Source organism: Dendropsophus ebraccatus, unplaced genomic scaffold, assembly GCF_027789765.1.
Source record: "Dendropsophus ebraccatus isolate aDenEbr1 unplaced genomic scaffold, aDenEbr1.pat pat_scaffold_1823_ctg1, whole genome shotgun sequence".
Classification (NCBI taxonomy): domain Eukaryota; kingdom Metazoa; phylum Chordata; class Amphibia; order Anura; family Hylidae; genus Dendropsophus; species Dendropsophus ebraccatus.
In genome coordinates, this window is record NW_027209255.1 from 1 (window position 1) to 21,051 (window position 21,051).

Consider the following 21,051-nt stretch of genomic DNA (forward strand, 5'->3'; position numbering starts at 1 on the left):
TGATCATGATAATACTACACTGCTCAAAAAAAAGAAATAAAGGAACACTTAAACAACGCAATATAACTCAAGTAAATCAAACTTCTGTGAAATCAAACTTTCCACTTAGGAAGCATCACTGACTGAAAATCAATTTCACATGCAATCTGCAAGACACACTGAATAAAGGAGTGATTCTGCAGGTGGGGACCACAGACCACCCCTTAGTACCTATGCTTTCTGGCTGATGTTTTGGTCACTTTGGAATGTTGGTGATGCTTTCACACCTCGTGGTAGCATGAGATGACTCTACAACCCACACAAGTGGCTCAGGTAGTGCAGCTCATCCAGGGTGGCACATCAATGTGAGCTGTGGCAAGTAACAGAACTAATCATCTTTCCCCCACCTCGCTCCATCCGCCGTCTAATCTGTCAATCACTATCAATGGCTGAACTCTGTCCCCTGTCCCCCAAGTCCGCTGCCTTGGGGTCACCTTTGATTCTGCCATGTCTTTTAAACACATATTCAGCCCTGACCACCTCCACCTCAAAAATATTTCCAGAATCCGCTCTTTTCTTACCCTTGACTCACAAACTGCTAGTAAATGCTCTCCTTATCTCACTGCTCTCATTACTGTAACATCCTCCTCTCTGGCCTTCCATCTAACTCCCTTGTCCCTTCCAGTCTATCCTTAAATATACTGCCCAACTAATTCACCTTTCCCCACTTTGCCTCTGCCTCTCCCCGCTTCGCCAATCCCTTCACTGGCTCCCCATTGACCATCTTTCACTTTAAATTGTTGACCAGGACGTACAAGGCCATCCACACCTGTCTCCTCCATATATCTCAGACTGATATCCCGCTACCGTCCCTCACGCAAACCTTCGCTCCTCCAGTGACCTCCTTCTGTGCTCCCCCCTTTTTTGTACCGCTCCAAGACTTTGCCCGAGTGTACCCAATTTGGAACTCTCTACTCCGAAACATCCGGCTCTCATCCACCATCAAAAGTAACCTGAAAACCCATCTCTTCAAAGTAGGCTACAACCTATAACAATTCTGCATCACACTTGACTGGCTGCACTTTACCTCCAGTTTCTCTCCCCGTACCTTATAGATTGTAAGCCCTCGCGGGTAGGGTCCTTTTCCCCCATGTACCAGTCTGCCATTTGCCTTCATGTAATGTGTTTTGATCTTACATTGTTCCTGTTTGTTACCCCCATTGCTTGTATAGCGCTCTGGAATTAAGGGTGCTTTATAAATAAATAATAATAATGTTTGGGTAGTGTCCAGAGGCTGGAGACGCTACCAGGAGGCAGGCCAGTACACCATGTGACGTGGAGGAAGCCATAAGAGGGCAACAACCCAGCAGCAGGACCGTCCCTCCGCCTTTGTGCAAGGAGGAACAGGAGGAGCACTTCCGGAGCCCTGCAAAATGACCTCCAGCAGGCCACAAATGTGCATGTGTCTGCACAAATGGTTAGAAACTGACTCCATGAGGATGGTATGAGGGCCCAACATCCACAGCCCAACACCATGCAGGACGCTTGGCATTTTCGAGAGAACACTAGGATTGGCAAATTCACTACTGGCGCCCTGTTCTCTTCACAGATTAAAGCAGGTTCACACTGAGCACATGTGACAGACATGTCAGTCTGGTATATACAGTACTGTAGTATATAGTATAATATATTCCTCCTATAGTATATATTGTTAGCTTTGCAACGGAGAGGATGGTCTCCTCACTGGACACATGGACATAGTGACTCCTCAGCACCACCAGCTGCGCCGGCCCACCACCATTACAATATCTCCTGCAGTTATTGTCAGTGATAGGCGGGCGACCCTGGAGCACAGCCATTATTCACACAAGACACACGACATTTGCTGCAGCTCAATAACTAATGGAAAAAGAAGGCGACCCAGATATTAAATGAAGGATGCAGTGGGGGAGTCCAGCACAGCTGTTAAGGTTCTAGCACGGCTGTCATGATTATAGCACGTTTGTCGTGGTTCTAGCACGCCTGTCATAGTTCTAGCATGGCTGTCATGGTGATAGCACACTTGTCGTGGTTTTAGCACGCCTGTCATGGTTATAGCACGCCTTTCGTGGTTTTAGCACGCCTGTCATCATTCTAGCACGGCTGTCATGGTTCTAGCACGGATGTCATGGCTCTAGCACGGATGTCATGGTTTTAGCACGGATGGCGTGGTTCTAGCATGGCTGTAATGGCTCTAGCACAGCTGTCATGGTTCTAGCATGGATATTGAGGTTCTACCACGCCTGCCATGGTTCTAGCACGGATGTCATGGTTCTAGCACACCTGTCATCGCTCTAGCACACCTGTCATGTTTCTAGCACTGCTGTCATGGTTCTAGCACGCCTGTCATGGCTCGAGCATGCCTGTCATGGCTTTAGCAAGGCTGTCATGGTTCTAGCATGGCTGTCATGGCTCTTGCATGGATGTTGTGGTTCTAGCACGGCTGTCATGGTTCTAGCACGGATGTTGTGGTTCTACCACACCTGTCATGGTTCTAGCACGGATGTCGTGGTTCTAGCACACCTGTCATGGTTCTAGCACACCTGTCATGGTTCTAGCATGGCTGTCTTTGTTCTAGCACGGCTATCATGGCTCTAGCACGCCTGTCATGGCTCTAGCATGGATGTCGTGGTTCTAGCATGGCTGTCATGGCTCTAGCACGGCTGTCATGGTTATAGCACGGATGTTGTGGTTCTACCACGCCTGTCATGGTTCTAGCACGGATGTTGTGGTTCTAGCACACATGTCATGGTTCTAGCACACCTGTCATAGTTCTAGCATGGCTGTCTTGGTTCTAGCACAGCTATTATGGATCTAGCACGCCTGTCATGGTTCTAGCCCAGCTGTCATGGATCTAGCACGGCTGTCATGGCTCTAGCACGGCTGTCGTGGCTCTAGCACGGCTGTCGTGACTCTAGCATGGATGTCATGGTTCTAGCATGGATGTCATGGTTCTAGCATGGATGTCTAGGTTCTAGCCCTGCTCTTATAGTTCTAGCACGGATGTCCTGGTTCTAGCCCGGCTGTCATGGTTCTAGCATGGCTGTCATGGCTCTAGCACGGCTGTCGTGGCTCTAGCACAGTTGTCGTGGTTCTAGCACGCCTGTCATGCCTCTAGTACGCCTGTCATGGTTCCAGCATGCCTGTCATGGTTCTAGCACGCCTGTCATGGCTCTAGCATGGATGTCATGGTTCTAGCATGGTTGTGATGGTTCTAGCCCTGCTCTTATGGTTCTAGCATGGATGTCCTGGTTCTAGCACGCCTGTCATGGTTCTAGCACGCCTGTCATGGCTCTAGCATGACTGTCATGGCTCTAGCACGCCTGTCATGGTTCTAGCACAGCTGTCGTGGTTCTAGCATGCCTGTCATGGCTCTAGCACGGCCGTCGTGGCTCTAGCATGGATGTCATGGTTCTAGCATAGATGTCATGGTTCTAGCATGGATGTCTAAGTTCTAGCCCTGCTCTTATGGTTCTAGCACGGATGTCCTGGTTCTAGCCCGGCTGTCATGGTTCTAGCATGGCTGTCATGGCTCTAGCACGGCTGTCGTGGCTCTATAGCACAGTTGTCGTGGTTCTAGCACGCCTGTCATACCTCTAGCACGCCTGTCATGGTTCCGGCATGCCTGTCATGGTTCTAGCACGGATTTCATGGTTCTAGCACGCCTGTCATGGCTCTAGCACGGATGTCATAGTTCTAGCATGGCTGTGATGGTTCTAGCCCTGCGCTTATGGTTCTAGCACGGATGTCCTGGTTCTAGCACGCCTGTCATGATTCTAGCACGCCTGTCATGGCTCTAGCGCGGATGTCGTGGTTCTAGCACAGCTGTCGTGGTTCTAGCACAGATGTCGTGGTTCTAGCACAGCTGTCGTGGTTCTAGCACAGATGTCGTGGTTCTAGCACGCCTGTCATGCCTCTAGCACGCCTGTCATGGTTCCAGCATGCCTGTCATGGTTCTAGCATGGCTGTCATGGCTCTAGCCCTGCTGTCGTGGTTCTAGCACGCCTGTCATGGTTCTAGCATGCCTGTCATGGCTCTAGCACGGATGTCGTGGTTCTAGCACGCCTGTCATGGTTCTAGCACGCCTGTCGTGGTTCTAGCACGCCTGTCATGGCTCTAGCATGGCTGTCATGGCTCTAGCACGCCTGTCGTGGTTCTAGCACAGCTGTCGTGGCTCTAGCACGCCTGTCGTGGTTCTAGCACGCCTGTCATGGCTCTAGCACGGATGTCGTGGTTCTAGCACAGCTGTCGTGGTTCTAGCACGCCTGTCATGGCTCTAGCACGGCTTTCTTCACAGCTGTGACCATACATTTGGGGGTGAGCGCAGTCCTAGAAACCAGAAGCATGGCCCCTATACGGCGACACCTTCTCACAGCCGCAGCCCCGTCTCTATGGTAGCAAAAGACGTCAAGTCACAGACCTCAGCAGCCAATGGATGACTTCCCGCGTTGGTCACGTGTTCCGCGCTCTTCCTGTCTCTCCTCTTTTCGACCTTCGCAGACATCATGGAGGAGTACACACGGGAGCCCTGGTAAGTGAGCGCGGCTGTGTGTGCGGTACCGGCACGTTACTCTGTGGCAGTGTGAGCGGGAGCTGGGCCGCCATTCATATATATAGAGGCTGTATGAGACGCCGCCCGCTGACTGACCCCTCACTGTCTGTACTGTACACCGGTGTATGTCAGTGTGTGACCAGAACGTACGATCATGTGTCACATGGTGCTATAGGTGATAGTATATATACAGTACAGTATACAGGGTGGCCCTCCTGACAGGCCATGGTGCTATAAGTGATAGTATATACACAGTATACAGGGCCCCATACAAGATGGTATAGATATATATATATATATATATATATATATATAATATATATATATATATAGTAAACAGGGTGGTATATACAGGTGTGACCCTCCTGACAGGCCATGGTTCTATAGGTGATAGTATATACACAGTATACAGGGCCCCATACAGGATGGTATATACAGGTGTGACCCTCCTGACAGGCCACGGTGGTATAGGTGATAGTGTATATACAGTATAGTATACAGGGTGGTATATACAGGTGTGACCCTCCTGACAGGCCACGGTGGTATAGGTGATAGTGTATATACAGTATAGTATACAGGGTGGTATATACAGGTGTGACTCTCCTGACAGGCCATGGTCCTATAAAAGATAGTACATATACAGTATACAGGGCCCCATACAGGATGGTATATACAGGTGTGACCCTCCTGACAGACCATGGTGCTATATGTGATAGTATATATACAGTATAGTATACAGGTGTTACTCCATGCAGGCATTGTATAAACAGTATAGTATACGGCGCCCCATACAGGATGATATATACAGGTGTGATTCTCCTGACAGGCCATGGTGCTATATGTGATAGTATATACACAGTATAGTATACAGGATGGTATATACAGGTGTGACCCTCCTGACAGACCATGGTGCTATAGATGGTATAGACACTATAACATAAACCTCATCTGCTGCAGGTCTGCTGTCAGCATTTGTGTTCTGTTAATCCCAAAATGTAAGAAATACCTGCTCACCCAGTCATTGACTAAGGGGCCATTCACACGTCCACAATATATGGTCTCTGCATGGGCCAGACCTCAGAATTCTAAAACTGTTTAAATCTTTGCTCTCCTGGGATTGTATATAATAGATGTTTTTGTCACTTTAGTCCTTGGAGGATTGTAGATGACTGTGGCGGTGCTTTTACCATGGGCATCATTGGAGGAGGCATATTTCAGGCCATCAAAGGCTTCAGGAACTCTCCTCAGGTAAGATTGGTGTTAAGATTGGTATCGAGGTCCAGTCTCCTGAAGGCTGCTATATAACAGCTATACTTACTGTATCCATGTCCAGTCTCCTGAAGGCAGCTATATGACAAAGCTATACTTACTGTATCCAGGTCCAGTCTCCTGAAGGCTACTATATAACAGATATAATTACTTATCTAGGCCCAGTCTCCTGAAGGCTGCTATATAACAGCTATACTTACTTCTCTAGGTCTAGTATTCTGAAGGCAGCTATATAACAGCTATACTTACTGTATCCAGCTCCAGTCTTCTGAAGCTTTTTATTCTTGTGATGGTTGATATAAGAGACACAGGAAGTCTCAGCCAGTACAGAGTATCATGGCTCAATTTGTATATTAAAGGAGAAGTCCGGCAAAAATTTTTTTATTAAAGAGTCGCTGTCGTGATTTTTTTTTTTTTTTGCAGAAATCAATAGTCCAGGCGATTTTAAGAAACTTTGTAATTGGGTTTATTAGGCAATTATGCCATTATCTGCATTCAAAAAGCCTTTTCCCAGGTCCCCCCCCCCCTCCTCTCCTTTCTGTCATCCACTGCAAAAAAAAACAGGAAATTGTGACTTGTTGCATCAGACACAACCCTGTCTGTTCTATAGAGAGGGGAGGGGGGAGGAGGGAGTTAGCTGGCAGCAGAGAGCTGAGAACAAAGGATTACACAAACATGGAGGTGGGTGACAGCTGTATTCAGAGGTCAGAGAGGTCAGTGCTTACTGTCAGAGAAGATAGAGGGTGATGTTGCTGTAGATTACCTCTTTGTTGTCCTGTTTTGGTGTTTTATTTAGCTCTCTCCATAGGAGAACAATGAAGACAGGGGGGAGAGCTTCAAACTGCTTTTTCATGATAAAAATTCTTTTTTCGGCTAATAACGCCAAATACAAAGTTTCTTAAAATGGCCTGGACTATGGATTTCTGCAAAAAAAAAAATGTCACGTCAGTGACACTGTAAAGTATTGTCTTGCCCTCCAAAAGTTATACAAATCACCAATATACACTTATTACGGGAAATGCTTATAAAGTGCTTTTTTCCCTGCACTTACTACTGCATCAAGGCTCCACTTCCTGGATAAAATGGTGATGTCACGACCTGACTCTTAGAGCTGTGCGGAGTGTGGCTCCTGGAGAAGATGATGGCAGGGGGATGCTCAGTCTCCCTCCAGTGCCCTGTGTCCCTCAGTGTCCCCCTGCCATCATCCTCTCCAGCAGCCACAGGCCGCATCGCTCTGGGAGTCAGGTTGTGACATCACCATTTTTTCGAGAAAATGAAGCCTTGATGCAGTAGTAAGTGCAGGTAAAAAACACTTTATAGGCATTTCCCATAATAAGTGTATATTGGTAATTTGTATAACTTTTGGGGGGCAATACAATACTTTGATAAAAATTTTCACCAGACCTCTCCTGTAATCACAAGACTACCTTCTCTATAAGCATGGATGACCTGGACTTCCTGTATTTAGTCTCATTTTTTTCAACCAGCCCAAGACTAATAAGCTTCAGGAGACTGGACCTGGATATATTAAGTATAGCTGTTATATAGCATGTCTTTAGGAGACTGGACCTGGATATAGCAAGTATAGCTGTTATATAACAGCTACAGATGAGCGAACGGGGTTTAGGTTCGAGTCCATCCGAACCCGAAGGATCGGCATTTGATTAGTGGTGGCTGCTGAACTTGGATAAAGCTCTAAGGTTGTCTGGAAAACATGGATACAGCCAATGACTATATCCATGTTTTCCACATAGCCTTAGGGCTTTATCCAACTTCAGCAGCCACCGCTAATCAAATGCTGAAAGTTCGGGTTCGGATCAACTGCATGCTCGAGGTTCGCTCATCTCTAATAACAGCCTTTAGAAGACTGGACCCTGGTTATAGTAAGTATAGCTTTGTTATATAGCATGAGAACTAAAAAAAAATAAAATATATATCCAATGTAAATTACAAATCTGCTTTATATCACTTCCCCTGCTAAAGTTATAATGACAGGGACAGTTCAACCACTAACATCTTTGTTCCAGATACCACTTTACTACTTCAGAGGTCTGCAGAAATGCATCCTATGTACGGTTTAGTGAGCAGCTGTGCACAATTTCTTAATTCATATATACAGGAAACAATTGGTGACCTTTTATCTTTTACCTTGCAGGGTGTTAAGCACCGTGTAAAGGGCAGCTTTGTAGCAATACGAACCCGGGCCCCACAACTAGGAGGTAAGAGTTAATTTCTTTTAGCCCTGTGTTCATCGAAAGTGTCTATATATCTGACAACTTGATTAAAGTAAGATTACACATATTATGTAACATATCATCTAGTCTGGCTGTGACGTCTACTTACAGCCCTTCAAGGTTATATGTCCTTGTGTTGTGTCTGTTTAGGTAGTCATAACCTTTGATTGTTCTACATCAAAGTGATGTAGATAGAAAGTGTATCCACCAGTGACCATAGTCAGACTCAAGTGAATATAGAAACCCAGAGAGCAAACTGGACTGCATTGTCTGTATACTAGTAAGCCTCGCACATGGTGTGGGATAGAGGATACCAAAGCTGATAACATTTTACCTCACATGTGGCATACTACATTTCTTGCTCATTTCTAGGTGGAAGCTGCTGGCTTCTTCTTCCTTGTTCAACAGTTAATTGAGTTTTCTATGTATTTGAGACTTTTTGGACTTTTTCAATGTCTTAGATACTTATTTAGGCCGAACCTGAGTGGTCGCCATTTGACTGGAGAAGATAGATGTCGCGGTAGGGCTCCCAGGAACACAGGGATACAGCTTAGGGCGGCATTCAACTTCTCCAACCACCAGGAGTCTAATGCTGAACCCTAACGATTGTCAAGTTCCCTCATCACTACTTCTTATTCTTAAATGGCCCTGTCAGCTATACACTTTTGTAAATCACTTTGGTAAACCACTTTACCAAAAATTACCCTTACCTTAGAAAAACATTTCCAAAGTCTTTACCAGACTGCGGTCTGATGTTTGCTGCCTGTTTTTAGGCTCAGTCTGTCTCTGATGAGGGATGGGACAGAAGAAGTGGGGGATAGTGCTATCTATGTGCAGGAGAGAGGAAGAGAGTCAGAGCTATGTACTCGAACTTGTCAGCCTGTCTCCATCCTCTATAGCAATGCTTCTCAACTTCAGTCCTCAAGACCCACCAACAGGTCATGTTTTGAGGATATCCCATACAAAGAACATTGACTATAGTTATATTCCCTGTGAAATACTAAGGAGATCCTCAAAACCAGGGCTGTGGAGTCGGTAAGCCGCAGCTACGACTCCAACTCAGACTCCTGAATTTTATCAGGACCGACTCCAACTCCTGCTCCTTCATAAATGGCCAGTCATATACCAGGGGAGTTATTTATCACACTGGCTGAGCAGCTTCTCCCTAATGTCCTACATGATCCTGGGGCCATAGTGTGCACACACACACAGCTTGCTGCAGCCATAGCACACATACACAGCCTGCTGTAGTCATAGCGCACACACAGCCTCCTGCAGCCATAGCACGCACACACACACACACACAAACACACACAGCTGCAGCCATTGAACACTGAAGAAAAACACACACTCTTCTCCCAGAAAGAAAACACCACATTGAGGGCAAATGTTACAACTCCGACAAAGGTCCAACTCCGACTCCAACCAAAGCTAGCTCCAACTCCGACTCTACGACTCTGACTCCACAGCCATGCTCAAAACATGACCTGTTGGTGGGTGTTGAGGACTAGAGTTGAGAAACAACTGCTCTATAGGATCTGCATGGTTCCTAAAATGCTTCTTTCTCATCTCGACTGCAGTGGTTTAGTCCATATCCCTGCTGTGCTGCTCACATAGCACTAAGTGTATCCGTAACCTCTTCTCCTTCTAAACACCATCTATAATAGTTTACTGTAAGTATAGTGCAGCCTGCTCAGTCCAGTGCATTTTCACAGCACTGCATCAGGCCTGTGCTGTGATTTGCCAGGCACCTAAGCGAAAGGAAGTAATGTGTACTGCAGGCAAAATGCCCAGATCTGCTCCCACCCACTGAAATGGAGAGTTAATCTAACATGTCTGTGAGGGTTACAGAAGGTGTACACATAGTTAGCTGCCAGCTTTCTTTTTCTTTATATTCAGCTGGTGCACATAGTGTAGACATATAAAGTAATCAGTCATAATATCGGTAATGGAAGCCTAGAATGTCCATGTATAGAATAAAGAGTAAGTACATCAGGTCTTTGTTGAGCTTTAAAGGGATTTTCCAGCAAAAAATTATCATTTTTTTTCAAATCAACTGGTACCAAAAAATTATATATAGATTTATTAAATTACTGTAGCTGCTGTATGCCCTGCAAGAACTAGTGTTTTCTTCCCAGCCTGACGCAGTGCCATCTCTGTCCGTGTCAGGAACTGCCCAAAGCAGTAGAGTTTTTCTGTGGGGATTTGCTGCTGATCTAGAAAGTTCCTGACACAGACAGAGGTGGCAGCAGAGAGCACTGTGTCAGACTGAAAAAAAAACTGTTTCCTGCAGTACAAACAGCAGCTTATAAGTACTGGAAGACTTGAGATTTTCAACTAAAAATAATTTACAAATCTATAAAACATTCTGGTTCCAATTGATAAAAAAAATATATATATTTTCCCCCCTTGTATCCCTTTAAGCTGCCAGCAGTTCCTGATGGTGCTATTTTAGTAATTTATCTTTATGTTCACTTACACACAGTAATACTTGTTTTTTTTTTGGCTTTTCAGGTAGCTTTGCAGTTTGGGGTGGTCTGTTTTCCATGATAGACTGCAGTATGGTTAAAATTCGGGGGAAGGAAGATCCCTGGAATTCCATCACTAGTGGGGCGATGACTGGGGCCATCTTGGCTGCCAGAAGTAAGTATCTGGGATCACATAGTGTGTGGTTTTTCATTATTACATTTTAGTGATATATATATAATACTGCGTGTGATGACTTTTTTTTTTTTTTTTACCCCCCCACAGATGGTCCTATTGCCATGGTGGGCTCTGCTGCCATGGGCGGAATTCTTTTGGCCTTAATAGAAGGAGCAGGAATCTTACTGACACGATTTGCCTCGTCACAATTTGTAAATGGTACGTGAAGCAGAACATTTTTCATATCCTTAAAGAGAACCTGTCACCCCCCCCCCCCCCCCCATGCTGATGCAGACCCATATACTTACCGCTTCCACGAAGTCCCGCTCCTGGACACGGTCCCGTCGCAGAGAGATCCCCGTCCGAAGCCGCGCGCTCACCAGAGATGAGTCCGACATCCATAGAGAATGACTGGAGCCATCTCTGGATAGCGCGCGCGCACGGCTTCGAACGGGGAGTCCTTGGCGTCGGGACCGGGTCCAGGAGCAGGACTTTGTGGAATCGGTAAATATATGTGTCTGCGGGGTCACTGGTTCCCTTTAATATAGGCTAGATTTGTCCTTTTCCAGTTTGTACTTTAGTATAAATCCTAAACTGGGCTAGTTGGCTTCAGGTTTTAATCAAGGTTGATGCGATTTTTTTTTTTTTGGTTTTCCCTCTATTTTAAGGTCCACCAATACCAGAGGACTCATCCCAGTTGAGCCCAGCATCTCCCTTCGGTAGTTACCAGCAATACCAGTAAATGACTGATATGAAAAACTGAAAATATCCTCCGGAACAAGAACCGCCATGCCCTGTGCTCATTTGGATCCTTTGGCTTCTGAATTGTGGTTGTGAATGCATGGACTAAGGGTCTCCGAGCACATCTGACAACTATCAATCACGTTGTATTTAAGTTATATAGTTCGGCTCCTACAATGCTACAAAATAACCTGAAGAAAATAGTTAATAGGTTATGCTCAAATATCGGTATAAATAATGTATATCTGATTTTACACCGACCCAAACAAACTTATAATCAAGCCGAATAATAATCAGCATTTACTTCAATGAAAAGTAAAGCTGAAACACAATGTAGCTGGAGCATCAGTTTCTTCAGTAGGTTCAGTAAGTAAAGCTCAGAAATTCCAAAATTTACTGCAACATTATAGGTCGGTATCTTTTATATTTGTATCCAATGGATATTGTGCTGTACACAGTTTACCATGTTTTCAGCTTTACATGTTCAGATACTAAAGTACCATGTTGTTCCAAATTTCCTGTGTATGGTTATTAAAAGTGACTTTAATGTATCTTTTTATATGAAGGCGACAAAGAATTAATGGATACATCCTCTGCAGGACAAACTTCAGCATATACGTTAGGTTCACACTGCGTTTGTGCTGTTTAAGGGGTTAGAAAAACATTTCTTCCAGTTCACTTTTGTCTCCAGTTCAGGCGTGGTTTGTAATTAAGCTCCATTCACTTCAATGGAACTGAGTTGTAAAACCTGCAGGCAAGAAATGTACTGTCTCTGGAAGAAAGTGGTCATGTTTTTCTCGATAAACTCTTTAATGTATCTGTTTTATGGGGGGAAAAAAATGGATGCAGTTGTGTGGCATCTGTCAGGATTCATTTTCCATTAACTTACATATTAAAAAAAAAAAACTGATCAAAAATGAATGTACACAAAAACGTGGTTGATCATGTACACGCAATAAAAACATGGGTTGTAGATAACAAAATGAGGATCTTAGCAAACTATATGATGAAACAGAGTGGCGATAGTTAAGCCACATGCAACCTGCAGTGTGAACAGAGCCATAGAAGTCCTGCCATTTTTCCCCAGAAAAACCGCAGTGTGAACCTAACCTTATAATATGTGTCATTACATTCCTACTGGTTTTGGTGAATATTTTGTAACGTTTGGTGGTCACAAAGATTAGGAAACTTCCAGTCTGCAAATTAAAGACAAAAAAAAAAAAGAGGTATTGAAATTCATTGAATCCTCCCATAATCTATCAGACTGTGGCAGAGGAATATTTATATTAGCTCGCAGCCTTTGTCATATTTAAAGCGACTCTGTACCCACAATCTGGCCCCCCCTCTCCCCCCAAACCAGATGTTCCTTCAGATAGCTGCTTTTAACCCAAGATCTGTCCTGGAGTCCGCTCGGCAGGTGATGTAGTTATTGTCCTAAAGAACAACTTTTAAACCGGCAGCCCCATGCCCAACGGTTGGGGCTTAGATTGCTTATGCATTAGGCTGGCACACACTCTCTGTCCTTCCTCCTCATTAGGAATGCTCCAGGCAGATTGTCTCCTATTCGTCAGCTGTGTGAATACTGAACATGAGCTTGATCGTTAAGCAGCTGTGCAATGTTCAGCATGAAGAAAATGTTCCAGTGGCATTCCTAATGATGAAGAGGGTGGGGAGGAAAACGGAGGGGTTGTGCAAAGTTAGGGCACAGATACTCCCGTTTGGCACGGGCTGCAAGTTTAAAAGTTGTTTTTTAGGACAATAACCGCATCACTTACCGAACGGACCACAGGACAGATCTTTGATTAAAAGCAGCTATCCGAAGGTACAAGTGGTTTGGGGGGGGGGGGGGCAGATTGTGGGCACAGAGTCGCTTTAACGTTTCAAAGAATTTTTATTGAAAGATTATTTTTTTTTTCAGAATATTCAACAATAACAAATGACAGAAATAAGTAACATATATCAGGTACATATATACAACTGTAAAGCATGTGACGTAAGGAATAACATCCAGTTAACTTAATACCAGTCGTAAGGGAAAGGGAGGGGTAAGGGGAAAGGGAGGGGAAGAGGGAACAGTGTAGGGAAAGGAGAGGGATAGATAAAGGAGGTGGGGGGGGGGGGGGGGAGGGGGGGGAGGAACAAAGTTGCTTTAATGTTGTACTAAACGCATGCAGACTGTTGAAGGCTGAGCTGGTTGGATTTGCTGCACGTATTCTATGAGACACACCAGCGGAACCTTCCTTTCTCAGATGTTTATGTTGCAAGGGGGGGAGAAAAAGTGGACAAGTCTTTTCTACCATGAAAGCAGTAATCTGTGGTGCTGTCACCTAAGGAGCCGTACCAGCAGAAACTGAGCCCAGGAGACATCCAGCCCAGAGTTTTACAGGAATTAAAGCGACTCTGTACCCACAATCTATCCCCCCCAAACCTTTTGTACCTTCGGATAGCTGCTTTTAATCCAAAATCTGTCCTGGGGTCTGTTCGGCAGGTGATGCAGTTATTGTCCTAAAAAAACAACTTTTAAACTTGCAGCCCCATGCCCAAGGGGAGTATTTGTTCCCTTACTTTGCACCACCCCTGCGTCCCTTCTCCCCCACCCTCTTCATCATTAGGAATGCTCCTAGAACATTTTCTTCTGTCCGAACATTGCACAGGGGCCTTAACGATCCAACAAGAAAGAGAGTTTCCCTTACGTCCCATTGGCATCACAACATATGGGGTAAATTCGCCCCTGCAAGCCCCTGGGACGAAGGAATATTTAATGAAAAAATAATTAAATTTTAATCCCCTCCTCCATGAGGTATAAATAGGCTCCACCTCCCCCTAGACCTCATTTTTTTTTTACTTCGTTGCTGTTAGCTTCGTTTTTATGCTTTGTTTACCTGTTGCATTCAGGTTTTCTCTCCAGGTAATGATTGCTGGGATGCCGCTGGAGCCGGTGTCCAGGTAGTATCCTGATATTTGCTTCTGCAGGTCTTAGCTTTTAAGTTTTTCTTACCTAGTGCGTCTTGGAACGGATTAGCTGTGTGTTCAAGGCAGAAGGTAAGCTGTTGCTACCTCTAGGTCTGGCTGTCTTCCTCTGGAAGGATTTTCTGTGGCTCATTTGGATCTAATAGAAAACATCTGAGTGCAAAGTGCTGTGATCTCTCTTCTATATACTTAAAAGTAAGTGTTGCTGCCACCTAGTGTCTCTTTCCGATATCACTCTAGCCAGGCTAGTGGTTTATATATATTGTAATACATTGATTATTTGCAGATGTCTGAAATGGAGACCAGTCCTGCTGCTGGCAAAAGACCTTCTAAGGAAGCACTTCATGTGCCGAGTGCGAGACTCCTCTACCTGACGGCTATGGATACGGTAGGAGGATCATTTTTTCCAGATAAGATTCATCCTTTCTTTCAGAAAAATATTTATAATGCCTAAGTACGCTGTCCTTCATGCAGACCAAAACCTATGAGGAGCCTAATGTTCAGGATGTAGTTGTATGGGTCAAGGACTATGTGCAAAAGACTTTAGCGGCTAATGAGAATCGCCGCCCGTGTCCTAAGTTAAAGACCAAATGGAGTATTTCTCTCTCTATTCCCAGCCTGTGAGTATATTACTTTATGGCTGTAGGATTATGGTCATTTTCAGTTTTACTGTGATTGATGAAGTTAAGTCATCATCTTCTTCTGAAACCTCTTCTACTTCTGAAGATGAGAGAATTATTCAGGGGGTATTTCACAGCTGATAGAATTCACAAGCTCTGCTAAGCTGTGCAAGCTGAAATACACCCTGAGGAAATAGAAGAGGATAGGATTGGTCCTCCTCAAAAAAGCCTAGGGCTTTTTCTGTGGGTAAGACTTCAGTGTCTATGTTACAGGCGGAATGGAAGCAACAGGAAAAGGCTCCGGGTTTGAGCAAGAGGTTTAAGACCTTATATGTTCTCAAGGAAGAACAATGTAAGGACTGGATTGAGCCTCCAAAGGTGGACCCGGCCATAGCCAAACTGTCGAAATGTACTGTGCTGCCTGCGGAGGACGGATCCAATCTTAAGGATCCGATGGATAGAAGGGTGGAGGTAGCCCTCAAGAGATCATATGCGGCAGCCCAAGGGGCAGTCTCCATTTCTTCTTTGAGGTTTCTAGAAGCTTAAGAAGATGGCTGGCTAAGGTCCAGGAAAATTTGGAAAGTAGAGCTAGCAGGGACAAGGTCCTTCGCTCCTTAAAAAAGGTCATTATGGCCATTGACTTCCTCTGCTATGATGCATCTCAGGGAACCAGGTTGGCGTAAAAAAAACTAGTACGCTCTCGACCGCTGCCGAAGGGCGCTATGGTTAAAACCTGGGTTGGAGATGCTAACTCCAAAATTCAGCTCTGTAATATGGAATTCCAGCCAGGTAGGCTGTTTGGCTCTGAGCTGGATAAATTAATGGAGGAATTGTCTGACAAGGAGGGGAAGTCCCTACCATTGTCCTATAAGAGCGGTGATTCCTTTCGCAGAGCAAAATCTCCTCAGCGAGGCAAAGGGAGATACCAGTACAGAGGTTGGGGAAGAAACTATTCCAGAAGAGGTTCCGGGAAGCAGCAGAATAAGGACACCAACAAGAAACCAGACTTCTGACGCAGAAGCTGTCCAGTGGGAACACGTCTGAGTTTGTTTCTCCCTGCCTATGAAGAATTAAGAAAAGATCACTGGGTGTTAAATATTATTCAAAATGGTTATGTCCTTCATTTATCATCTCTTCCTCCTCCAAGATTTCTTCTGTCAAGAAATCGTAAGCCAGAAAGACACTTAGTCCTAGAGACAGAAATTCTTTACCTCCTTTCCATTGAGGCTCTAGAGGATGTTCCTCTATCTGAGATCGGTCAGGGAGTTTACTCCCCAGTGTTACTAGTGCTGAAGCCATCCAGAAAGCGGAGGCTTATTATAGATTTGAGATATCTCAACAGGTGCATCGTAAAGAAGACGTTCCACATGGAGAACATAAGATCGGTAAAATCTATCCTCCAGGAGGGAGATTTTATGGTCACCATAGATCTACCGGATGCATATCTTCATGTACCGATTCTGAAGGCTCACAGGAGAGCCTTCGCCATCCAAATCCAGGGGAAGGTAAGACACTTACAATTCAAAGTCCTTACATCCGGAATACCTCCGCACCCTTTGTTTTCACATAGGTAGTGTCACCATGATGGTTTGCTTCCGTTTACAGGGGATAAAGTTATCCCTTACCTGGACGATTGGTTGATTATGACTCAGACTCAGGATCTTCTGAGAGTTCAGTTGAACTATGTCCAGGACATACTTCAACAATTAGGTTGGCTTATCAACATAGAGAAATCAGACTTAATTCCTAATTCCTCCTCGTCAGGTATCCATAAGAACATAAATGCGCTTTCTAGGGCTCCTTGCCTCGGCTGCGGACGCGGTGCCATGGGCGTTATGGCACATGAGATTTCTTCAGAGAGAAGCACTAACAGTATGGAACCGAGGACTGAAGGACTTGGATGCGATGCATGTTCTATTGACTCAAACAAGACATTCTTTAATGTGGTGGAGACAAGTCAAACATGGAGTTTTATTTTCAGAACCACACTGAATAACCATCACGACAGATGCTTCAGCAAACAGGTTGGGGAGCTCATCTGACAGTCATCAACGACTGCAGGATCTTGGGAGTCAACAGGAATCCGCTCTGCCCTCCAACGTGAGGGAGCTCAGAGCGATTTACCTAGCTGCTCTTCATTTTTCTCCTCCTATTTTACAGAGAGCAGTCAGAATCCGGATGAACGACATGACCTGTGTGGCGTACCTAAACAGGGAGGTACCAGATCTCCTTCTCTCCTCAGGGAAGTAGAGAAGATTTTTCTGTTGGCAGAAACCAGAATAACCAGACTCTCTGCGATTCATATCAGGGGTGTCGACAATATATTGGCGGATTGACTGAGTTGAGGCCTGACATTACCGGGGGAATGGTCTTTCTCAAGGAGAGTGTTCATTCAGTTAACCCAGAGGTGGGGGCTTTCTCAGAGAGACCTCATGGCATCAGCAAGCAATGCCAAACTGAGGAATTTCTGTTCCCTTTATAGGGCAGACAATCCCACGGTAGTGGACTCAATGACAATACCATGGACATACCAGCTGGCGTATATCTTTCCTCCCATAGCCATGATTCCCAGAGTTTGACGAAGATCAGTCGTCAGTAATAATAATAACTCCCTTCTGGCTGAAGAGGTCATGGTTCATCCTGCCCATGAATATGAGCAGAGGGGAATTTTGGAGATTACCTCTGCATCCGGATCTAATATTCCAGGGTCAACATCTGTGCAGGAATCTTTCCAGCCTCAGCTTGACAGCTTGGAGACTGAGAGGACCGTATTAGACTCTAGTTTTTCTGAGAAGGTATAGTATACCCTTTCTCACGCTCGTAGTAGCACTACAAATAAATCTTATGCACGTATTTGGAAGATTTTCAAGATTGGTGTGCAAGCAGGAGTATTGATGGACTTAAACCTTCTACTCCACAGTCATTGGAGTTTTTACAGGAAGGCTTCTATAAAGGATTAAAACCTAGTTCCATCAAGGTGCAGATAGCAGCCCTCTCTGCACACCTAAACTCACGTTTCTTTCAGATCTTGGAGGTAAAGAATTTTGTTAAGGCTAGACTAGGCCTAACCTGGTAAAGCAGGTACACCCATGGGACTTATCATTTGTGTTGAGACGCCTGTGTCTTCCTCCCTTTAAGCCTTGGGAGGAAGTAGACTTCAAGTTAACATTGAAAGTTTCTCTTTTACTAGCCATTACCTCTGCTAAGAGAGTTGGAGAACTTCAAGCCCTTGACTCCGCACCTCCATACGTGATTTTTTTCCCAAGACAAGGTTATCCTTGGGTTCCTTCCAGGATTCCTGCCTATGGTGGCTTCATTTGCCAACATCAACCAGCCAATAGTATTGCCTGTATTTTCTCCTACTGGATCATCTAAAGAAGACTTGGATCTTTCTTATTGGACGTATCCAGAGCTATCAAGATCTATCTACATAGAGTAGGTGATTTTCGTAAAGACGAGGATTTCTTTATCCCTTTCGCAGGAAAGAACAAGGGGAGAAAGGCTTCAAAACCTTCAATATTCAGATGGATCTGTGACTCCATTGCCTTACTCCTCTGCTGATCTGGATCCACCAGAATTTACCAGGGCTCACTCTACTAGAGCTGTGGCCTCCACTTGGGCAGAGCATGCTGCCTTGCCACTTGAGGACATATGCCAGGCAGCTACCTTGTCATCTTTGACTACCTTTGTGAGATATTTCAGGCTGGATACTTCTTTCCTGTCAAGAACAACCTTTGCAAGATCTGTTCTTAATGCGGACGTAATAAATAACCCACCCATTGGGGATAATGCTTGCTAATTCCCCATATGTTGTGATGCCAATGGGACGTAAGGGAAGGTAAAATTATTATGTTAATTTGTTTTCCCTAAGACCCATTGGCATCACAAGACTCCCTCCCTGTGTTTTATGTTTCTTTATAATTAGACTGAGGTCTAGGGGAGGTGGAGCCTATTTATACCTCATGGAGGAGGGGATTAAAATTTAATTGTTATTTTTTCATTAAATATTCCTTCGTCCCAGGGGCTCGCAGGGGCGAATTTACCCCATATGTTGTGATGCCAATGGGTCTTAGGGAAAACAAATTAACATAATAATTTTAGCTTGGTTTCAGATAGATCTGTGCAAACTGTCAAGTGGCTCACACCTGTATATACATTATCACTTATAGCACCGTAGCCTTTTATGAGTCACACCTGTATATACCATCCTACTATACTACACTATTACCTAGCCTGTGACAGGCTGTTCAGACACCGACCAGGACAGGTTCGATCCAGCCAGTGATTGGCTGAGCGGCCTGTCACTTCAAGGACCGACGTAGAATCTTCAGCGCAGCTGCAGGGAGTATGGAGAATTGCTGAGAACATCGGGGAGCGCGAAGAGGTAATGTAAGGTAATTTTAATTTTACACTTTTAAAGCAAGGGCTCCACGGACATCACTAAGAAATTTTAATTTATAGATAGATTATAACACACTGTTCTACACTTCTACCCATGGTCTGGCACTTTATTAAACAAGTAAAACTTGGATCTTTGTCATAAAGGCATCCAATCAGTATTTCATACATTGTTAGGGCAGCATGAATGTGCAGACAGTATACATAAGTTGTTTCTCGGCTTCCGGTTCCGGCGCACGCCTGATGGCAGCACCTTAGCTGAGCTCCGAGCCGTCCTGCTTGCAAAAGCTGCCCCCCGCGCTAATATCTGTCACTAACCGGGTCTGGGAGACCCCGTCGGTACCCTAAGTGTAACGGGAACCGATGGACAAGTTTGTTCGGCGCGGAGGGGATTCGGAGACGAGCGCGCCCTCACAGAGGAAACAACCCCGGGTGAAGGAGAAGGGGAAGGACAAAATGGCGCCGATGCCTCAGCCTCGCACAGCTACGAGCTCCGCTCAGGCGGAATGCCTGATTGAGGGAGAAGAGGATGACCTTCCACATACACCACTGAGTGAGTGCATATTGGGACCAGATGGGGACCCGCTGCTTCCCGGCCTTAACCTCACGTGCAAGGCGCTAGCCATAGAGGTCGCCAAGATATTAGCCCCGGACCTAAAATCCTCATTGGGCGCCACAGTGCTGAGTCCCTGACACAGTTGAAGGGGGAACTGAAACAACACTCCTCACAAATAGTAGAACTACAGGACCGAGGTAAATGTACTGGAGGATGAACTGTTCAACATGAAAAACCAGGTACAAAGAACCTTGCGGCAGAACTCGTTTCTTAGGGAAAAGACTGATGACCTGGAGAACCGCTCCCGCCGGAGTAACCTACGCATTATCGGTCTCCCCGAATCTATACTGCCATCACAATTGATGGAATTATGCTCCAAAGATCTGCCTCTATCCCTTGGACTGAACGTAGCAGTTACAGTAGAGAGGGCACACCGGATTGGTCCCCCGCCACAACAACAACCGGCTAGTAAGCAACGTGCAGACGCTAAGCCGCGGCAGGTTATTGCGAAATACCTCAATTATGCGGATAAAACCTTGCTGCTTCAGTCTTTTAAGAGAGCTAATACCGAGATCACACTGAAAGGCCATAAGATCTTGCTCTTTAATGATTACTCGGCCGAAGTGGTGAAACTCCGGAAAGCCTTCTCCCCTATCTGTTCCGCCCTAGTCCGTAAACAGATCAGGTTCACCCTGCTGTTCCCTGCGGTACTCAAGATTTTCCAGCAAGATGGCTTAACCAGAATCTATCGCTCGCCGGAGGAAGCCCAAGCATTCCTCGAGAAGCAGAACGATCCTCACCATGCACCGGCGGATAACACCAAGCGTCGCAGAACGGAATCGCCGCCCAAAGACCCTACTATGGAGGTTGCCTCGTGAACTGAACTGGTATCCCAGAGCTTAACTTTCTTTTTCTCCGGGACAGTTACTAATGCCCCTATCTTCCAGCGGATAATGGAGGCTTAATTCCTCGTGGCTAATGGACACCGCTCATATTGTTATTTCTCCTCTGTAAATACCTCCCTTCTCTCCCTCTCCTTTCTCCCTCCCC

At 45.4% G+C, this 21,051-nt stretch overlaps 1 protein-coding gene across 1 annotated transcript; it reads left to right on the plus strand.

The window, feature by feature from the left end:
• Positions 1–4,445: 4,445 nt before the first annotated feature.
• LOC138775658 (mitochondrial import inner membrane translocase subunit Tim17-A) lies at positions 4,446–12,008 on the plus strand. Its single transcript, XM_069955984.1, has 6 exons — positions 4,446–4,549; positions 5,719–5,818; positions 7,995–8,058; positions 10,588–10,716; positions 10,825–10,935; positions 11,385–12,008. The coding sequence occupies exons 1-6, from the start codon at positions 4,524–4,526 to the stop codon at positions 11,456–11,458; spliced, it is 504 nt and encodes a 167-aa protein (XP_069812085.1). The 5' UTR covers positions 4,446–4,523; the 3' UTR covers positions 11,459–12,008.
• The last annotated feature ends 9,043 nt before the right edge of the window (positions 12,009–21,051 follow it).

What these genes read in the sequence shown, in the direction of transcription:
- LOC138775658 (XM_069955984.1), top strand. Translation starts at nt 4,524, where the DNA reads ATGGAGGAGTACACACGGGAGCCCTG. An exon ending in GCTTCAGGAACTCTCCTCAG is followed by an intron (nt 5,819 to 7,994) that starts GTAAGATTGGTG and finishes TTTACCTTGCAG; the next exon opens with GGTGTTAAGCACCGTGTAAA. An exon ending in GGCCATCTTGGCTGCCAGAA is followed by an intron (nt 10,717 to 10,824) that starts GTAAGTATCTGG and finishes ACCCCCCCACAG; the next exon opens with ATGGTCCTATTGCCATGGTG.